The 22,814-nt window shown below is 48.7% G+C and overlaps 1 protein-coding gene across 2 annotated transcripts in view; it reads right to left on the bottom strand.

The window, feature by feature from the left end:
* LOC146075798 (A.superbus venom factor 1-like) overlaps positions 1–11,351 on the bottom strand; it is a 56,129-nt gene extending 44,778 nt beyond the window's left edge. The window contains exons 1-4 of one of the 2 annotated variants that reach the window (XM_083185398.1): positions 11,194–11,351; positions 2,270–2,462; positions 653–815; positions 426–496 (exon numbers count right to left, since the gene is read on the bottom strand). In XM_083185398.1, coding sequence (XP_083041524.1) covers positions 426–496; positions 653–815; positions 2,270–2,462; positions 11,194–11,294 — 528 coding nt within the window. In that variant the 5' untranslated portion in view covers positions 11,295–11,351. The remainder of the gene's footprint in view (positions 1–425; positions 497–652; positions 816–2,269; positions 2,463–11,193) is intronic. The other variant, XM_083185399.1, reaches the window with a different exon arrangement.
* Positions 11,352–22,814: the final 11,463 nt, after the last annotated feature.

Genomic DNA, 22,814 nt, shown 5'->3' with positions numbered 1-22,814 from the left:
TTTCATCACTAGTACTGGGTTGCTGCTCCTGCTCTTCTATCAACGGAAGACAGTGACGGCACCCTAATGATGTTATGCTATCAACACCAAGGCACAAGTCATAATGACTCCTCTTTGAAATGCTGCCGATTCACTAGAATGGCTCTGCCTCTGCACGTCATCTATTATCTCCACTCCAGTGTATCACATTCATTCTCGGCCCCCACTGCTTTCTCCTCTCTTAACCTTGACACAAGGTCACTCACTGTCTCCCCCTGTCACCTGGGGTCACCCAGTGTACCCCCATCACCCGTTCCCTGGGTCCGCCCCCAAGCAAAGCACAGAGTGCAGTGTAGTGCATTATGAGTTTGATAACCATTAATAACAATACTTATTAGGTACAAAGCTGACAGACTTTAAATATAGAGATGCTTGTAATTTCTTACTATGAACTCCACATCCACTGAACGCTTGTCAGGTTCCAGAAAGGGCCCAGTGATGAAGATGCGATAAAGCACTAGAAGAGACACAAGGGGAGAGAGTCAGCATGGTGTAATGCATGTTACTATGGCTGCCATGATAGGAGTGTCCATTGTGGGTACTTGGATAAGTGAGAGGCAGTATACAGTGACTCCATGTCAGGGCTATGACAAGATGGCTTCCTCTGCCTTACCATTAGTCCCTGGGTTGTAGATGGTCTTGTCAGTCTGTATGAAGATGTACCCGCTGTGGAACGACAACATGACAATTTTCTCTAGCGTGCACACTGCCGACTTCACCGTCACATAGACAGATTGCTTCTTCTTCATGTTTTGCTGTAGATTCTTCCCAGGAATCTAAGATATATAATATTTTCAGTACACTGTAACAAGTTGAAACTGAGAAAACATCCAAATGAAATATGAAATTCAGTTTTGCCTTAAAACTGAATGCGGCCTTAAACCTAGGGGCTATTTCATTGGCTTACCTTATTATGCCCGACATAGAAATGCCTCCTTCACCATATTATGTCCCAAACAGTAATGCCCCTTACAATTATGGCACACCACCTGCTTGTGTTCATGACGTTTCACTGGTAGCCCACTGCCTTACAGTAATTTTTTATCTCAGTTTCACCCTTTCCTTCACCCTGTTTCACCCTTTCCTTCACCCTGTCACCCACTTCCTCTCTGTCACCCCAACCTCTCTTTCACCTGCTATCTCTCAGACACCTTCTACCTTTGTCACCTCGCCCACTCTCTACCAACCACATCACCCTCTGTCTCTCCCTGCCCCCTCTAGGGACACCCTTTGCCTCTCCCACTGCCTCTCCATTTCCCACTATCTCTAATTGTTATTGACTGCTTCTCACTATCCTCCTATACTTCATCAACTGCTTGCCCTCTCACTGTCACCCATTGCCTTACCCTCTACCTTTCCCCTGTGTCACTATCTCCTCATCATTTTCTCTGTCCATAGGCTATATGGAGCAGCAGGCAATGGTGACTGAGTGCACAATGCCCTATGACCGGGTGGCGACATATAGCAATTAAAAAGGACACCCCCCTCCCCAACATAAAACCGTTTTGGTGCCCCTTCTCTGAGTGCAGTATGCACAAACACACTTTAGGATTAATAATCTCTATAAATAAGGATAGAAATAGAGATATATATTTATCTGTATGTCCAGTATTCTTGCGGCTCCAAAACACTGCCATCTGTTGGCAGTGAGTGAAACTACATCTACTAGCTTTCTAAGCATTTGCTTCATGCGGGCTTACTAGCGGTTACCATTTATAAAATTGTATGATTGTTCTTAATTTGTACCATATTTATTGATTACTATCAGCATTTATAGGCATAATGTGTAATGGGCACTACTGCTGTGTGCCATAATGTGTAAGGGATACTATTAATGTGCGACCATTGTACGGAAGGGGCACTACTACTGTAGGTATAATGTGTAATGGGTGCTGCACATTATACACCGCAAAGTGTATAATGGGTTCACCTGTGTGATGTGAATAAGATACACTACTGTGTGGTGTCCTATAAATAAGGGACACTACTATGCAGTGTAATGTAAGAGGCACTACTATGTGGTATACTTTGAACTGGAGGTACAATTGTGTGATCATGCCTTTTCCCTATGAGACCAGGCCCCTTTTTCAGCACCTGTGAGGTCAGCCTGCCATCATCAGCCATTAGGGATTTTAATAAAATAACTGTAGTACTTATAAATAGTGACTGCTTTGATCACATTTGTTTTTCAGCTGTGGTCTAGTGCAACCCCACTACAGGTGATATTTACCTTTATATCAACTTTTCCCAGGAAGCCATTGCCGCTGTTCAGGGTGACCTTGGCACTTGTAATAGTAAGCAACTTCAGCGGAAAATCCTGAATGATGATTTCAGCCTCAAACGGAACGGTTTGTGTCTGAGCATCCAGCACGATGGTCTCCTCACTCTCCACGCGCAGCAAACTGGGCATTATAAGGGTGCATCTGTCAATGGAGAGAATTCCAATGTGAGTAATCCGTCTGCGAGGAGGCAGCCATTTTGTACGGCCTTGCATATTTATTGTACGAACACACCAGGTGGAACAGCGATACCGTCACATATTGAGATGGTAGAGTTAGGACCCAAATCCCCCAAACTGGCCAGAGTGTGTGGCCAGAGCCTGGGGAAAGAAGGTGGATTCTCTGCTTGGTGCTGGAGACAGTGAGTACAGAGATGGGCCACTGGTGGACATGTGATGGGGAGAGTCATAAAGGCATGATAACAGGGGCATAGCACATAGATGGTATAGGGCAAGGGTGGCCAAACCTGTCCTCAAGATTTACCAACAGTTCATGTTTTCCAGGCAATGACAGTGTGACAGTTAGTAATGACAACAGCTGAGCACCAGCTAGGTGACCTGGGAAATGTGACAGTTAGTAATTACCACACCTGTGCACCAGCGGTGGTCTGGGAAATGTGATCCCATGCACAGGCTACGAATGGATGTTTAACATAAAGCCCGTCCAACCTCCCCACTCCGACGACCAGATGTGCACAGGACCGCGCATCGGGTCAGAGGGGATGTCAAACACATCCAATTTGGGCCGATTTCTCGGCCCGATCCGTCTGGATCGGGTGAAATCGTCCCAAATCGTACAAGTGTATGGACACAGGTGCTTTATACATAGACCCCAAAGTTCTACATATCCCCACAAACCACATAAATGTATTTGCTGGCTCACATTTGCATAATTGATGCAAATAGGATGCACTTTTTTGAGCAAGAAAGATGCTTGGTGATGCCACTTGGGTACAAGAGAAAAGAAGAGAGGTTGCAGAATTCGATGCACACCTTTTTAAGGAAATTCACATACTGGGGGATATTTATTATGATGTGTATTCTACTTCACATGTGATGTTGCTATGGGCAACAAATCAGATCCGGTCTACTATCTTCTAGAGGGTGTTAAATAAATAAGAAGTCGATTTTGATTGGTTGCCCATAGCAACATCACATGTGAAGTAGAATACACATCTTAGTAAATTTCCCCCATTAGGTCTTGATTTTATTTGAATAAAGTTTTCTTAAAAATGTCCCTTTTTGGTACTTATGTAGTATCTGGGCTGCAGATTTTGAAATCGGGTCCAATCGCATGCGATTGAGATTTTTCCATAGGATTCAAAGTTAAAATGGACTGAGTCCATTTTAACATGGAATTCAATGGGAAAAAGGGGTCCTTTACATACCCCTACTATCCAAGTGGGCATGGAGTTGGATATAAACCTGTGGCGAGCGTAGCGAGCCACCGAGCCTGAAGCGTGGCGAGCGGACGGTATTCTGTGTCCGCTCGCCACAGGTTTATATCCAACTCCATGCCCACTTGGATAGTAGGGGTATGTAAAGGACCCCTTTTTCCCATTGAATTCCATGTTAAAATGGACTCAGTCCATTTTAACATTGAATCCTATGGAAAAATCGGGTCTATCGCATCGCATGCGATTTTTGTCGCATGCGATGGACCCGATTTCAAAATCGGCAGCCCAGTTACTACATAAGTACCTTTTTTTTTTTATTCACTGAAACCAGGGGCATAGGACAATTAGATGTGGTCAAATGAGAGGTTAAAATGACATACTTTTATTACATATAGGTGTGTAGGGTAAGTTAGGAAAATGGTGCAAAAATAGTTTTAAAATGCGGAACCTGTGTTATGCCTTAATTGTAGTGTTTGTTATGAGAGAGAAGCGCTGGTTACTATGTTTGAGAATATTTGGCTTTATTGCTACTTTGTAGCTCTGATCACAGTGATTGAATAAAAATATAAACATCACAATGGTCTAATGCTGTGTACACACAGTGAGATTCCCTTGCTATTCGACTTAAGATTCGACTGCTATACAATCTTTGCTAACGATGTACTTTTTACATATAATCAACATTAGATTTGCACTATATTGTCATTGCAGCCCTGTCTATCTGGGTTTCGATTTGTGCTGTCTCGGGAGCGTGAATCGGGATCGCAAGGTAAAAAACCTGTGCGATCTGCAAACGATCTTGACTTTATAGTCAAAATCTCATGCTGATTGGACCTGTGTGTAAACACCACATTCCTCCATTGAGAAAAGCCTGGGCTCTGTGCCAAACAGAGCTACAAAGTAGCAATAAAGCCAAATATTCTCAAACATAGTAACCAGCGCTTCTCTCTCATAACAAACACTACACTTCAGGCATAACACAGGTTCTGCATTTTAAAACTATTTTTGCACCATTTTCCTAACTAATACCCCTTTCAGACAGAAAAGTCTGAAAATCCCGGCAAATACACGGCATTTCAAATGCCGTGTCAATTTGCCGGGAGCAGCCTGACCCCCCTTCACACAGAAGAACAAAATTACCGGGTTGAAAATTTCTACCTGGTAATTTGCTGAATAACACGGGTATTTCTTCTGTGTGAAAGGGTCAACACGGGTCATAAATCCCGTGTCCTCGACCCTGGTCATTTCCCGGGTCGGAGACACGGGATTTACGACACGGGTGTGCCCTTTCACACAGAAAAAGGACCCGTGTATTTAATGAAATTCCCGGGTGGAACTGCTTCACCCGGGTATTTCATTTTCTGTGTGAAAGGGGTATTACCCTACACACCATGTATGTTATATTTAATAAAAGTACGTAAATTTAACCTCTCATTTCACCACATCTAATTGTCCTATGCCCCTGAGTTTCAGTGAATAAAAGCAAAACAAAGGTACTTATTTCCTAGCACGGCGCCCGTCGCAGGTGATCGCATACCTTAACTTAAGGTATGCGATGGACGTGACCGACGCTATCTTTTAAAATATTGTGTGCCCTACGTAGACAATGCTTGATCTGGATGGGTGTGGTATAAATACCCGACAGTCGGGATTCCAACAGTCATTAGTCAGACGTCGGAATCCCGACTGCACAGCGTGGGGAGCGCAATGAAGCCCCTTGCGAGCTCGCTGCGCTCGCCACGCTGCGGGCACGTTGGCGAGCTGCGCTCCCCACCTATTTTATTATCCCTCTATGGGGGTTGTGGACCCCCACGAGGGAGCAGTCGGGATTCCGACGTCGAAGGAATGACTGTCGGAATCCCAACTGTCGGGGAGCCGTTCGGCACCCATCTGCATATCATCAGCACCCGGGAGAGTAGTACCAATTATACGTTGGACCAGTTTAATTAACCTCTGTATTAGCTTCCGTTCTGCAGCGGTACAATTTCCATACCAGACAGATACAAATGGTCAGAATACTTTCCATTGCACAGCGATAAAAATTTACCAATATGCGTAGTGCCAATTATTGTTTTTTCAGTGTCCTAAGGAAAAAAAGGCGTTGATGGGCCTTTTTTTTTTACCAGACACTCAATATTAGTTGACCATGTAAGCAGTGTTCCCTCTAAGCTGTGCGCGTGTACACAACTTGACGAGCGTGCGCACAGACATTACAACAGAGCGCACAAAGCAGCAGTGGTCCCATTTTGCAGTTGTGGACTCAATGTGTGTTTCACCCAATAACTACATTTTGTGCTGTGTTTTGAATGTTTAATATCATTTTGAAGTGAAGTTAACACAAATGCTGAACGTCATTTTCCAGTTATATATGTGACGCACAAAAATTTAAATTTCCTTCCAAAGTTGCACAGCCAAAATCTTTTGCCGCACACAGCCTTCGTCAAATTAGAGGGAACAAACATTGCATGTAAGGTCCTCAGAGATATGAGTACCCAAAAATGTAAAACAAATAAAATAAAGGCCACATCTGTATAAAATGTTGCACATGTATTTTTTTTTTTTTTTACATGTGCACGACAAGGGGCATTTTATTATTATGCTATTAAACCAGAATACTGTACACCTATTTTGTTACACAACAACTGGACCTGTATCTGAGGTTTTCCTGCCGTTAACCTGGCACATAAGATAAGAGACCAGTGTGTACAGGACAGAGCAAGATAACTTGTGCCTTTCTGTTTGGTGAAATTATCAATATATTGTCTCCTGTGGTTACAAATGTTGCAGTTATTGGTCCCGGGCACACTGTTCATACCTACAGAGGGGGGCTATATCATAGTCACTATTAAATTCAGAGTGCTGTATATTTTTGTTCGACCTCCTTTATTGCTCTACTGCATGTTGCCGTAAAAGTTACACTTGTTACAATACATTTTTCTTTTTTTGAGATGTCAAGAACCAGACAAACAGGAGATAAAAAAAAAAAAAAAAAAAAGCGATCTGCAAAAAATCCAGGTTAATTCAGCAATATTTTGAAACACAAATTTGAATGACAGTGACCACCCCCACAATATCATTGTCAGTTTAGACTGGAGATCGAGAACAATTGAATCCCCCTATTGTGTATAACAAGTGAATTTCCCCCCATTGTGTCTTAGGAATCTGACAGGCGGGCACTGCTCGGCACCTCAGTGATCTGTCATTAGCATTTAAATCGTTGGTTTTCACTTGTTGCAATATTGTGAAATCTTTTCATGTTGACTTATTGGTAAACTGGAAGTTACTGTTCCTGCCCTGACACACTGTGTTCACCTGCCGGGAAATGCATGTTATGAACGGCTCTGGAAAGGTTACCGGTGCCTAAAGGAAGAGTAAAAGTGCTCATACAATTGTGCGATTTTGGCCGACTTGATCCTATTCTGATGCATCGGGACGATAAATTGGATTTAAAGTGGCAAATCGCATGTGTTTCAGCTAAGATTCTAATCCCATGGCCTGTACTATAGATTCATTAGATCCCTGGTCATGTCCACAATACATCTTATACCCTATACAGACATAGGAGGCTGCACCCCAACATGACCTGACCACTGGCCATAATACATCTATTACACCCTATACAGACATAGGACACTACACCCCAACATGTCCTGACCGCTGGCCATAATACATCTATTACACCCTATACAGACACTACACCCCAACATGACCTGACCGCCGGCCATAATACATCTATTACACCCTATACAGACATAGGACGCTACACCCCAACATTTCCTGACCACTGGCCATAATACATCTATTACACCCTATACAGACATAGGACGCTACACCCCAACATGTCCTGACCGCTGGCCATAATACATCTATTACACCCTATACAGACATAGGACACTACACCCCAACATGTCCTGACCCCTGGCCATAATACATCTATTACACCCTATGCTTTGGGCCCCCAGCAACCCATACCTCCCAACTTCTAATCCACGGGAGGCGTGACCTCAACATGCGCCGTAGGCACACGCCTGAAATTTGGTGGCGTGGCCTGGTGGCAAGTGGGCATGGCCTACAAACCCAGTCAGTGAAAAATAAAAGCCAACCCCACTTTGAACATTTTTGCACATATCAGCACTGACATATCTACACCTCCCCCCCCCAACCTTCCCCATTCTCTGCTGCCCCCATCTCCAATATGTCCACAGTGCCCTGAGCTGTCTCTTACCTCCTCCTCTGAGACGGGGCCTGGGATGGGCGTGCTGCGCAGCTAGCTGGAGTCTGGACTCGGAGCCGCAGGGTGCTGCAGCTGCAGGCGGGTGTGCGCAGTAGCTCCTACATACATGGCTATTATATTATGCACATGCGCAGAAGCACTGTACATGGCCATTATATAATATGGCGGTGTACGCACGTGCAGAAGCTACGGTTTGAGCCCGAGAAAGGAACAGCACTGCGCGATCAGAGAAGTCTGATCATTCAAGCCGCCGCAATGTTATTAAGGGACATAAAGGAAGACATAAAGGTGGACACTTTCCCAGGGAGGACAGAACTTACAAAAGAAGTACGGTCCTCCCTAAAAGAGGACAATTGGTCACCTTACAGCCACAGGAAGAAGGACGCTCTTGCGGCCTATACTCACGATGCTCCCACAGGGCCACACCCCATTTTTAGCACTGTGGGGCATGCCCAGCGGCTCTGTGAGCTGCTGGCCATGCCCCCAGCCCCTCTGGCTGCAGGTATAGACGCTGTCTATTCACGGGTGACGTTGGAATTCCCAAGTGCCGGTCGCGGGCGGGATGCGGGAATGTCCAAAAAAAAACAGGACGGTCCCACAAAAAAAACAGGACAGTTGGGATGTATGCCTTACCCAACATGCCTTGACCACTGTACACAGGACCCTATGTAGAAGTGCGCCCCGGTGCAGTAACACCGGGACGGAAGGGGCAGTGCCGCCGCCGGGTGGCGCCGCCCCCTTGAGCCAGGGCCAGTGTACTCGTGCGGTCACTGGCCCTGCTGCTGGTTGGCGCCTGCTTCCTGGCCTGGGGTGGCCTGGTGCCACCCCAGGGAGCCGGAAGCAGACCCTCCAATGACGCCGGTTGTGGGGGCAGCGGCGAGCCTTCGCCGCTGATCCCCACGAACAAAGGCAATTCAAATGTGGCTCCAAAGGAGAGCCAATCATGGCTCTTGCTCTGGCGCCCAATGGGAAGCGGCGGTGGCGAGCCAATCCTGGCTCGCCCCATCACGAGCCCCGCCCCGGGCGCTGGTTTGAAGTAACCAGCGACGGAGGAGGACGAGAGGAGAGCGCCCCGGAACGCAGAGGAGCAGCCGCCGGAAGCCCCGGGAGGCGGCATCTGTGTGCGCAGGACTGCTACACGCTGCCGCCCGCCGGGCGAAGTACACAGTGTCGGGGACAGCGAGTGAAGACGGAGGAAGCCCGGGTGTGGCGGGGTGCAACGCGAAAGAGCTTGCCCCGGCCCCCACTGCCCCGGTGAAGACTGCAGGAAGCCCGGAGGTGGTGGGAAGCATCTCACCTCCGGCAAAGACGGACCACCCTCGTGGCTGGTCCAGCGGAAGGCCCTAGGACGGGTAAGTCCACATGCGGGTCCCCTCCCTAGACCACCAGGTGTTCGGGCAATAGGCCCGTGGGCCCAATTCAGGCACCAGGCCTGCGGGACCATAGTCGGGCTCGAGGCCCGTGGGGACCTCAGGTTGGTGGCGTTGGGCATTAGGCCCCTTTGTGCGTGTCGGGCATTAGGCCCAGTTGTGCTCTGGGCTTTAGGCCCATATATAGTCAGCCCTCAGGCCCATCTGTGTCGCTGGGCACCAGGCCCATCTGTGTCGCTGGGCACCAGGCCCATCTGTGTCGTGCACGAGGCCCAGACCCTCCTAGGGCTGAGGCCTCTCCGAAGTAGTAACAGGCCTGTATCGACAGGCCGCGAATTCAGGTATCGCCACAAGGGTTATTGTGGTATGGCTGGGAGCAGCCAGAGGGAGGTAGGCCTAGGTGTTTGTGCAGTGTGTCTATTTACATTGTACTGTTTTATTTGACACCGTGTACTGTATGCTGTACTTGGGTTCACCAATTGTGGCCCTGTGCAGATTGTGTTCTTTTCAGGTTGTGCGTGCGTCAAGCTGCAGGTTGCGCGACGCTAGGCCGTGGCATCGGAAGATCCGGCGCTAGGTCGCAGGTTGCGCGGGCGTTAGGCGCCAGGTTGTGTGACGCTAGGCCGTGGCATCGGAAGATATACGGCGCTAGGTCACAGGTTGCGCGGGCGTTAGGTGCCAGGTTGCACGACGCTAGGCTGTGGCATCCAAGGATCCAGCGCTAGGTCGCGAGTTACGCAAGACGGCTTCAGGCCGCAGGGTGCGCGGGCGTTAAGCCGCAGGCGCATTGGTGTATTGCCCTGCCCTAGGGAGCAGGAGGTTACATGAGTTCATTTTCAGGTGACGGTATCCGCATTGGAAGCGTGACGGCGGACCAGTAAACGACTGGTGAGTAGAAATTGTATTGCATCTGTTGTCGTGTTGTTTGTGCTCCTTCCCCTCCCCGGAGCGTTCCCCCACCCCAGTTACACCTGCCTTGTTCCACAAGCGGGTGTAACCATTCTGAGGCCAATAGTGCCTGTGATGAGCATCCCCTCCCCCCCTTAGGGGATTTCCCCCCTTTGTTTCCCTTACAGGTGCAGGCGCTTCCGGGAACTAGTGGAGCAAGAGGAAGGTACCGGGACCGCCATAGGCCCGAAGGTGAGAGGCGGAGCACAGCCAGGTGAGTCCGCGCAGTGAGCGATAGCGCGGCCGCTGCCGCCCCCCGCGCCTCCCACACCTACACCCCAACATGTCCTGACCGTTGGCTGTGACTATAATACATCTATTACATCCAGGGCCGCCACTAGTAATGTTGGGGCCCGGGACTGACCTTCAGCCACTCACATAAATGACCCCCCCCCTCGCGTGCCGGCACCCGCAAACCCCCCCCCAATTACCAGCGGTGGTGTCGGCGGGGCAGCAACATCTTCTCCCGGGACTCGGAGCGCTCACTGCACAGTGCAGCCTGCAGAGCGTTAGCCCCTATGTATCCTAGGCTCGGCGCTCTGCAGGCTGCACTGTGTATTATGCGAGCCTGGGCGCCAGGGTGGTGGTGCCGTGCCACTGTGGGTAGCTGCCTCCAGAGGCTGGGGCCCGGAACAGTTGTACCCCTGGCACCCCCGATTACATCATATACAGACAAAGGACCTAATTTAGACTTAATCGCAGGACAAATTTGTTCTCAAAATGGGAACATCCATGCTGCACTGCAGGTGGGGCAGACTTAACATGTGCAGAGAGAGATGGAACTGGTCAAAATCTAAAACAAGGCAAAATCATTATACACAGCAATGTCTCTGGCCACCTGTATATTATATGCTGTACACTGGCGGCATCTCTCTAATGATAATCACTGTAGCCATAGGACTCAGATACTGGGATCTTTGTACTCACGGTTGCTGTGCGTAGAGGCCACTCAGCAGGGAGAACAGCGTGAGACACAGGACTCCTCTCCCCATCATACCGGCAGAGTACTGGGCTCCTCTCCCCATCATGCAGACAGGGCACAGCGTGTTACCTAATGGATACAGGTTTATATAGGATTAACATTTCATGCAAAGATCGCCATTAATCAGTAACTGGGAGGGGAGCCAACATCAGTAGAGGGGGAAAGTACAAACTTGTGCAACTCTCCAAACAAAGCTATCCAAACACCCTGGCAGCAAATCCCAGTGCAGCTAAACAGACACAGGTACGATAGGTAACCCATACTTGCCTACCTGACCCTCTCCATGAGGGAGAAAATGCTCTGCTCCTGGACGTCCCTGGTAATGTAGGATTGCCATCACCTATGGGGAGCCAGGTAATTGGTAAGAAAGGTGTCACCACAGGTGATGGCAATCATACATTACCAGGGAAGTCCAGGAACAGAGCATTTTCTCCCTCATGGAGAGGGTCAGGTAGCTAACCAGAGTCATTGGTACAGTGCATGTCCTACAGGCAGCTAACCACTAGAAAGAGAAACAGGCACATTACAACCCCCAATGCAGCTAACCACCAGGGAGAGAAACAGGCACAGTACAACTCCTAATGCAGCTAACCACTAGAGCAGGCTTTCCCAACCACGGGCCTCATGACACACCAACAGTGCAGGTTTTAGTGATATCCAGGCTTCAGCACAGATGGTTTAATCCGAATCACTCAGGTACTAATTAAGTCACCTGTGCTGAAGCCTGGATATAACTAAAACCTGCACTGTTGGTGTGCCTTGAGGACCGTGGTTGGGAAAGCCTGCACTAGAGAGAAGCAGGCATAATACAACTCCCAATGCAGCTAATCACTAGTGAGAGACACATACAGAGTACAACTCCCAATGCAGCTAACCACCAGAGAGAGAAACTTGCACAGTACAACTCCTAATGCAGTTAATCACCAGAGAGAGACAAAGACACAGGCACAGTACAACTTTTAATGCAGCTTACCACCAGGAAGAGACATACAGTAGGCACAGTACAACGCTCAATGCAGCTAACCACTACTAGAGAGATAAACATGCACAGTACAACTCCTAATGCAGGAGGGAGAGAGGGGGAGCAAGCGAAAGAGAGAGAGAACTAGAGAGAAACATGCACAGTACAACTCCTAATGCAGGAGGGAGCGAGAGAGAGGGAGAACTAGAGAGAAACATGCACAGTACAACTCCTAATGCAGGAGGGAGCGAGAGAGAGGGAGAACTAGAGAGAAACATGCACAGTACAACTCCTAATGCAGCAAACCACGAGAGAGAGACATGCACAGTACAACTCCTAATGCATTTAACCACCAGAGAGAAACATGCACAGTACAACTCCTAATGCAGCGAACCGAGAGAGAGAGAGAGAGAGAGAGAGAGAGAGAGAGAGAGAGAGACATGCACAGTACAACTCCTAATGCATAGCCACCAGAGAGAGAAACATGCGCAGTACAACTCCTAGTGCATTTAACAACCAAAGAGAAACATGCATAGTACAACTCCTAATGCATTTAACAACCAAAGAGAAACATGCACAGTACAACTCCTAATGCATTTAACAACCAAAGAGAAACATGCACAGTACAACACCTAATGCATTTAACAACCAAAGAGAAACATGCACAGTACAACTCCTAATGCATTTAACCACCAAAGAGAAACATGCACAGTACAACTCTTAATGCAGTTAACCACCAGAGATAGAAACATGCACAGTACAACTCTTAATGCAGTTAGCCACCAGAGAGAGAAACATGCACAGTACAACTCCTAATGCAGTTAGCCACTAAAGAGAAACATGCGCAGTACAACTCCTAATGCAGTTAGCCACCAGAGAGAGACAAAGACACAGGTACAGGCACAGTACAACTTTTAATGCAGCTTACCACCAGGAAAAGACATACAGTAGGCACAGTACAACGCTCAATGCAGCTAACCACTACTAGAGAGATAAACATGCACAGTACAACTCCTAATGCAGGAGGGAGAGAGGGGGAGCAAGCGAAAGAGAGAGAGAACTAGAGAGAAACATACACAGTACAACTCCTAATGCAGGAGGGAGCGAGAGCGAGGGAGAACTAGAGAGAAACATGCACAGTACAACTCCAAATGCAGCAAACCACGAGAGAGAGAGACATGCACAGTACAACTCCTAATGCATTTAACCACCAGAGAGAAACATGCACAGTACAACTCCTAATGCAGCGAACCACGAGAGAGAGAGAGAGAGAGAGAGAGAGAGAGAGAGAGAGAGAGAGAGAGAGAGAGAGAGAGAGAGAGACATGCACAGTACAACTCCTAATGCATAGCCACCAGAGAGAGACAGGCACAGTACAACTCCTAATGCATTTAACCACCAGAGAGAAGCATGCACAGTACAACTCCTAATGCATTTAACCACCAGAGAGAAACATGCACAGTACAACTCCTAATGCATTTAACCACCAGAGAGAAACATGCACAGTACAACTCCTAATGCATTTAACCACCAGAGAGAAACATGCGCAGTACAACTCCTAATGCAGTTAGCCACCAGAGAGAGACAAAGACACAGGTACAGGCACAGTACAACTTTTAATGCAGCTTACCACCAGGAAAAGACATACAGTAGGCACAGTACAACGCTCAATGCAGCTAACCACTACTAGAGTGATAAACAGGCACGGTACAACTCCTAATGCAGCTAACCACAAGAGAGAGTGAGAGAGTGAGAGAGAGAGAGAGAGAGAGAGAGAGAGAGAGACATGCACATTAAAACGCCTTAAGCAGCTAATCACCTGGGAGAGACACAAACAGAGTACAACTCCCAATGCAGCTAACCACTACTAGAGAGATAAACATGCACAGTACAACTCCTAATGCAGCTAAACCACTACTAGAGAGACACAGGCACCAAGGGCGTAACTACCATAGGTGCAAGGGGTGCAGCTGCTATGGGGCCCAGAGCTGAAGGGGGTCCATCTTTCCTGTCTAAGTAATATGTTTTACATACAGTACATTTATCACCACCAGATGCTAAATAGGGGGCCCTTACAAACATTTGCTATGGGGCCCACGGTTATCTAGGTATGCCTCTGACAGGCACAGTGCCACTCCTAATACATTGGAGCCTTTCTAAACTGGGCTACATATCTGCTGCAAACTGAATAGCTGATACTTGGGTAACTACATGGACTATACCTATACCAGTAATTATATGTGTGTATTCCGTTTAAACTTCTGAAAATGTTGCCAGTCTGCTACGTCACATGCAGGAGGGGAGGTAACTATGATGTAACAGTGTAATGTGGGCTAGGTGACATGAGGGAGATTGCTAGACTAATGAGGGAGAGAGGGAGATTGCTGCTATGTCAGGGAGTCTCCTGCAGAATGCAGGAGGGGAAGTAACTATGATATAACAGTGTAATGTGGTCTAGGTGACATGAGGGAGATTGCTAGACTAATGAGGGAGAATGCTTCTATTTCAGAGTCTCCTACAGAATGCTGAAAAGTGCTGCAAATACCGGCAATACAACAATCGCTTGTAATTGCACATGCGCCAACCGACATTTGTATGCTATTTAAAGGGGCCAGCTTTTACATACAGTACACCACAATCTGAGGAAGCCTCTGTCACCATAACGGAGGCAGGAAAACGCGTCCTCACACTACACTCTCACTGGTACCTGTGTGGGGGTAAAAGGGGGAAGGAGAAGGATGTTCTGTTCCTGAACTTCTCTGGTAATGTAGGATTGCCATCGCCTGTGGTGACACCTTTCTTATCAATTACCTAGCTCCCCACAGGTGATGGCAATCACACATTACCAGGGAAGCCCAGGAACAGAGCATGTTCTCCCTGAAGGAGAGGGTCAGGTAGGCAACCATGTACTAGACACAGGTACAGTACTACAAGATACCTATTAGACATACAGATGCAGTACTACACCTAAAGCAGATAACTACTGTGCAATACCTGCTACTGCTGACACCTTCCTGATGACCAGTTAGTGACTGGGACCAGGTATCTCCCTTTTATGAACTCCTCAGTAAGAAAGACCCAGACAAGTCCTGCCTTCCCATGGGCCAAGAGCTCCTCCCACACCTGCCCCCCCGGTTCTAGTCTCAGGTTTTCCCAGGAAAGACTGCTATTTGGTGTAATTAGCATTATAGTGTTTCCCTGAAGCCATGTATAAACCTTATTGTGCAGGGACTCCTCTCCGTCTGGGAAAATAATGATCAATCACTGAGGACAATGGTCAGTTCTTTATTGAGAAGGTTTAACTGGTTTGTCATGACATAGAAAATACAGTACTAACATTCTGGAGACTGGATCATTTCCTACCCTGGTTATAGATACAGTACCAGGTATACACATAAAGTAGGGTTACCACCTAGTCCCTTTAATTCCGGACACATGTTAATTACACAGGTTCTGTGGCAGTTTAAAATCAGGTGAAGTGGAGTCTTGAAGTCAGCCAGCCACAGAACCTGTGTAATTAATATGTGTCTGGAATTAAAGGGACTAGGTGGTAACCCTACATGCTGTATATACTGTTTATTTATCAACAGTTTCTAATATAGCGCACACATATTCCGCAGCGCTGTACAGAGAATATATGAACATTCACATCAGTCCCTGCTCCAGTGGACCTTACAATTTATATTCCCTACCACATGTACACGCACACACAGACATTCTAGGGTTAATTTGTTGGAAGCCAAACCTACCAGTATATTTTTGTATTGTGGGAGGAAACCGGAGTACCCGGAGGAAACCCACGCAAGTACTGGGAGAATATACAAACTCCACACAGTTAAAACCATGGTGGGGATGGAACCCATGACCTCAGTGCTGCGAGGCAGTAATGCTAACTATTACACCATCCGTACCAGTAGCGCACGCAGGGGGGGTTTCTGAGTACCCAGAAACCCCCCAGGAGTCTAAGGGCCCTAGGCTGAAAGCTGAGGGTCCCCTCTTTCCATGGGTATAAGAATTTTAAAAATCGGCCCTTGGGAACCGGAGATATCTGACTTCAAAGCAGTGGTCCCCATCCAAGCCTATTAATTGCTATTCCCAGTCAGATATTTCAGGTTCTGTCCAGGGCCGTCTTTTCGTATGGGCTTAATGGGCACTTGCCCAGGGGCCCCAGGTGTATAAGGGCCCTATTCTGATAGCTGAGGATCCCCTTTTTACAGGGATACCAGAATTGTGAAAATCGGCCCTGGGGAACTGGAGATATCCAACTTCAAAGCAGCAGTCCACATCCGACCTGTTAATTGCAGTTCCCAGTCATATTTCTTAGGTTCTCTCTGACTTAGTTTTTCTGAGAGTATATTCCAAAAGCTGGGACTCTCCCCTTTCTGTCGATACTAGAGGTTTGTCTCTATCTTGCCCAGAACCAGAGATATCAGCCTTCCAGCAGCCGGTCCCTGCTCCAGCTCCAAACGTCTGGTGTACAGTTTTATAATTTTGTCAATGGATTGCTCTGGCTCCTGATCTCTGATCCCCAAGTCCCCAGCACCTCCTGAAAGTTGGGACTCTAGGTCTTTATACTATTGAAGGCTAAGAAATCTATTTCCAGATAATGGCAATATCTGCAGTCAAACAAGCTGCCCTTCCATTAAGCCCACTCCATTCTCCAACCCTCCACTGCGTATAAAACACCCCCTACCTCCCTGGAAGTCATTTACAAGGGACCCTTCATTCAGCTCAGTGCCCCCTTCCACATGTTAGTGTTCTCCCTCCCACCACCTGTGCAGTAAAGGAGTAATTAGCAGAAGTTACTGCTCCAGGTCCTACATGTTGAGTGGAAGATAGAGAACCCCCTGCCACCCGTGGGACATTAAAGCTGCTGCTGATAGCACCCCCCACCCCTAGGAGGGGAGAATGGGTAAGGGCCCCAGTGCATTGCTTTGCCAAGGGGCCCACACTGCTGTTAAGATGGCCCTGGTTCTGTCTGACTTAGAGTTTTTCTGAGGGTCTATTCCAAAAGCTGGGACTCTCCCCCTTTGATGGACACTAGAAGCTTGTCTCTACTGTTCCTAGAACCAGAGATATCAGCCTTCCAGCAGCTGGTTACTGCTCCAGCTCCACACACCTGGTATGTAGTTTTATATACTCATTGGCGGATTGCTCTGCCTCCTGAATTCTGATCCCCTAGTCCCCAATACCATTTGGTAGGTGGGATTCTCTAGTTTTCAATTCCATTAAAATCTAAGAAATCTATTTACGGGAACTGTAGATGGATCCGATACGATTTGCCGGCGGTCGGGATCCCGGCGGTCGGAATGCCGACACTGGAATCCCGACCGCCGAAATCCCGACAAGGGGGGGACATGGATCGTCCCCCCTTGCGGGCTCGCTGCGCTCGCCACGCAGCGGGCCCGGTGCCTCGCTACGCTCGGCACGCTATTTTATTCTCCCTCTATGAGTGTCGTGGACACCCACAGAGGGAGAAAGTTTCGGGATTTCGGCGGTCGGGATTCCAGTGTCGGGATTCCGACCGCCGGGATCCCGACCGCCGGCAAATTAACTGCATCCCCTGTAGATATCTGCAGTCAAGCAAGTTGTCCTCCCACCAGAAAATTATGAATAATAAGCCCACTCCACTATACACCCCTCCTCTGCATATTAAACATCCTCTACCACCCTGAAAGTAATGTATCAGGGCCCCTTCATTCAGCCCAATGCCCCCTTCTCCCACCCCATCTCCCACCATCTGTGCAGTAAAGGGATAATTAGTGGAAATTACAGATCCAGTATATATATATATATATATATATATATATATATATATATATATTTAGTATTATTATTATTTATATACATTTGGTCTATCTATAATACTTTAACTGATCCTGCGTATACTGGGTCACCTAAGTGTCCATCTCCGTGCTTTGCTCCACCCCTCTGGAAACCCCCTTTTGAAAATCCTGCGTTTGCCCCTGCGTACTGCCCCAATATTTCCACAAGGTGTATACAGATTCCTGGAGCCATATTCCTCTATCACAGTGGGATGACTGATGCTCATAGTGGGCATAATATTAAGTAGAACTAGTCTAATCTTGGTTCTCAAACAGTAACAGCGTACAGTATACTAGGGGTCAGGGTAATATGGGCGCTGTATACTGGGGGTCAGGGTAAAATGGACGCTGTATACTGGGGGTCGGGGTAATCTGGATGCTGTATACTGGGGGTCAGGGTAATATGGATGCTGTATACTGGGATCAGGGTAATATGGGCGCTGTATACTGGGGGTCAGGGTAATATGGACGCTGTATACTGGGGGTCAGGGTAATCTGGACGCTGTATACTGGGGGTCAGGGTAATATGGGCGCTGTATACTGGGGCTAAGGGTAATATGGGTGCTGTATACTGGGGGTCAGTGTAATATGGGCGCTGTATACTGGGGCCAAGGGTAATATGGGCGCTGTATACTGGGGGTCATTGTAATATGGACGCTGTATACTGGGGGTCAGGGTAATATGGGCACTGTATACTGGGGGTCAGGGTACTATGGGCGCTGTATTCTGGGGGTCAGGGTAATATGGGCGCTGTATTCTGGGGGTCAGGGTAATATGGGCGCTGTATACTGGGGGTCAGGGTAATATGGACGCTGTATACTGGGGGTCAGGGTAATATGGACGCTGTATACTGGGGTCAGGGTAATATGGGCGCTGTATACTGGGGGTCAGGGTAATATGGGCGCTGTATACTGGGGGTCAGGGTAATATGGGCGCTGTATACTGGGGGTCAGGGTAATATGGGCGCTGTATACTGGGGGTCAGGGTAATATGGACGCTGTATACTGGGGGTCAGGATAATATGGACGCTGTATACTGGGGGTAAGGGTAATATGGGCGCTGTATACTGGGGGTCAGGGTAATATGGACGCTATATACTGGGGGTCAGGGTAATATGGGCGCTGTATACTGGGGGTCAGGGTAATATGGGCGCTGTATACTGGGGGTCAGGGTAATGTGGGCGCTGTATACTGGGGGTCAGGGTAATATGGACGCTGTATACTGGGGGTCAGGGTAATATGGGCGCTGTATACTGGGGGTCAGGGTAATATGGGCGCTGTATTCTGGGGGTCAGGGTAATATGGGCGCTGTATTCTGGGGGTCAGGGTAATATGGGCGCTGTATACTGGGGGTCAGGGTAATATGGACGCTGTATACTGGGGGCCAGGGTAATATGGACGCTGTATACTGGGGGTCAGGGTAATATGGACGCTGTATACTGGGGGTAAGGGTAATATGGGCGCTGTATACTGGGGGTCAGGGTAATATGGGCGCTGTATACTGGGGGTCAGGGTAATATGGGCGCTGTATACTGGGGGTCAGGGTAATATGGGTGCTGTATACTTGGGGTCAGGGTAATATGGGCGCTGTATACTGGGGGTCAGGGTAATATGGACGCTGTATACTGGGGGTCAGGATAATATGGACGCTGTATACTGGGGGTCAGGGTAATATGGACGCTGTATACTGGGGGTCAGGGTAATATGGACGCTGTATACTGGGGTCAGGGTAATATGGGTGCTGTATACTGGGGGTCAGGGTAATATGGGCGCTGTATACTGGGGGTCAGGGTAATATGGACGCTGTATACTGGGGGTCAGGGTAATATGGGTGCTGTATTCTGGGATCAGGGTAATATGGACGCTGTATACTGGGGGTAAGGGTAATATGGGCGCTGTATACTGGGGTCAGGGTAATATGGGCGCTGTATACTGGGGTCAGGGTAATATGGGCGCTGTATACTGGGGGTCAGTGTAATATGGATGCTGTATACTGGGGGTCAGGGTAATATGGGCGCTGTATACTGGGGGTCAGGGTAATATGGGCGCTGTATACTGGGGGTCAGGGTAATATGGACGCTGTATACTGGGGGTCAGGGTAATATGGACGCTGTATACTGGGGGTCAGGGTAATATGGACGCTGTATACTGGGGGTCAGGGTAATATGGACGCTGTATACTGGGGGTCAGGGTAATATGGGCGCTGTATACTAGGGGTCAGGGTAATATGGGCGCTGTATGCTAGGGGTCAGGGTAATATGGACGCTGTATACTGGGGGTCAGGGTAATATGGACGCTGTATACTGGGGGTCAGGTAATATGGACGCTGTATACTGGGGGTCAGGGTAATATGGACGCTGTATACTGGGGGTCAGGGTAATATGGGCGCTGTATACTGGGGGTCAGGGTAATATGGACGCTGTATACTGGGGGTCAGGGTAATATGGACGCTGTATACTGGGGGTCAGGGTAATATGGACGCTGTATACTGGGGGTCAGGGTAATATGGACGCTGTATACTTGGGGTCAGGGTAATATGGGCGCTGTATTCTGGGATCAGGGTAATATGGACGCTGTATACTGGGGGTAAGGGTAATATGGGCGCTGTATACTGGGGGTCAGGGTAATATGGACGCTATATACTGGGGGTCAGGGTAATATGGGTGCTGTATCCTGGGGGTCAGGGTAATATGGGCGCTGTATACCGGGGGTCAGGGTAATATGGGCGCTGTATACTGGGGGTCAGGGTAATATGGGCGCTGTATACTGGGGTCAGGGTAATATGGGCGCTGTATACCGGGGGTCAGGGTAATATGGACGCTGTATACCGGGGGTAAGGGTAATATGGACGCTGTATACCGGGGGTCAGGGTAATATGGGCGCTGTATACCGGGGGTCAGGGTAATATGGGCGCTGTATACTGGGGGTCAGGGTAATATGGACGCTGTATACTGGGGGTCAGGGTAATATGGACGCTGTATACTGGGGGTCAGGGTAATATGGACGCTGTATACTGGGGGTCAGGGTAATATGGGCGCTGTATACTGGGGGTCAGGGTAATATGGGCGCTGTATACTGGGGGTCAGGGTAATATGGACGCTGTATACTGGGGGTCAGGGTAATATGGACGCTGTATACTGGGGGTCAGGGTAATATGGACGCTGTATACTTGGGGTCAGGGTAATATGGGTGCTGTATACTGGGGGTCAGGGTAATATGGGCGCTGTATACTGGGGGTCAGGGTAATATGGACGCTGTATACTGGGGTCAGGGTAATATGGGCGCTGTATACTGGGGTCAGGGTAATATGGACGCTGTATACTGGGGGTCAGGGTAATATGGACGCTGTATACTGGGGGTCAGGGTAATATGGACGCTGTATACTGGGGGTCAGGGTAATTTGGGCGCTGTATACTGGGGGTCAGGGTAATATGGGCGCTGTATACTGGGGGTCAGGGTAATATGGACGCTGTATACTGGGGGTCAGGGTAATATGGGCGCTGTATTCTGGGATCAGGGTAATATGGACGCTGTATACTGGGGGTCAGGGTAATATGGGCGCTGTATACTGGGGGTCAGGGTAATATGGACGCTGTATACTGGGGGTCAGGGTAATATGGACGCTGTATACTGGGGGTCAGGGTAATATGGACGCTGTATACTGGGGGTCAGGGTAATATGGACGCTGTATACTTGGGGTCAGGGTAATATGGGCGCTGTATTCTGGGATCAGGGTAATATGGACGCTGTATACTGGGGGTAAGGGTAATATGGGCGCTGTATACTGGGGGTCAGGGTAATATGGACGCTATATACTGGGGGTCAGGGTAATATGGGCGCTGTATACTGGGGGTCAGGGTAATATGGGCGCTGTATACTGGGGGTCAGGGTAATGTGGGCGCTGTATACTGGGGGTCAGGGTAATATGGACGCTGTATACTGGGGGTCAGGGTAATATGGGCACTGTATACTGGGGGTCAGGGTAATATGGGCGCTGTATTCTGGGGGTCAGGGTAATATGGGCGCTGTATTCTGGGGGTCAGGGTAATATGGGCGCTGTATACTGGGGGTCAGGGTAATATGGACGCTGTATACTGGGGGTCAGGGTAATATGGACGCTGTATACTGGGGTCAGGGTAATATGGGCGCTGTATACTGGGGGTCAGGGTAATATGGGCGCTGTATACTGGGGGTCAGGGTAATATGGGCGCTGTATACTGGGGGTCAGGGTAATATGGGCGCTGTATACTGGGGGTCAGGGTAATATGGACGCTGTATACTGGGGGTCAGGATAATATGGACGCTGTATACTGGGGGTAAGGGTAATATGGGCGCTGTATACTGGGGGTCAGGGTAATATGGACGCTGTATACTGGGGGTCAGGGTAATATGGGCGCTGTATACTGGGGGTCAGGGTAATATGGGCGCTGTATACTGGGGGTCAGGGTAATGTGGGCGCTGTATACTGGGGGTCAGGGTAATGTGGACGCTGTATACTGGGGGTCAGGGTAATATGGGCGCTGTATACTGGGGGTCAGGGTAATATGGGCGCTGTATTCTGGGGGTCAGGGTAATATGGGCGCTGTATTCTGGGGGTCAGGGTAATATGGGCGCTGTATACTGGGGGTCAGGGTAATATGGACGCTGTATACTGGGGGCCAGGGTAATATGGACGCTGTATACTGGGGTCAGGGTAATATGGGTGCTGTATACTGGGGGTCAGGGTAATATGGGCGCTGTATACTGGGGGTCAGGGTAATATGGGCGCTGTATACTGGGGG

The sequence above is a fragment of the Crinia signifera genome, chromosome 4 (assembly GCF_055691185.1).
Source record: "Crinia signifera chromosome 4, ASM5569118v1, whole genome shotgun sequence".
Classification (NCBI taxonomy): Eukaryota; Metazoa; Chordata; class Amphibia; order Anura; family Myobatrachidae; genus Crinia; species Crinia signifera.
This window is presented reverse-complemented; position numbering and strand designations above follow the sequence as displayed.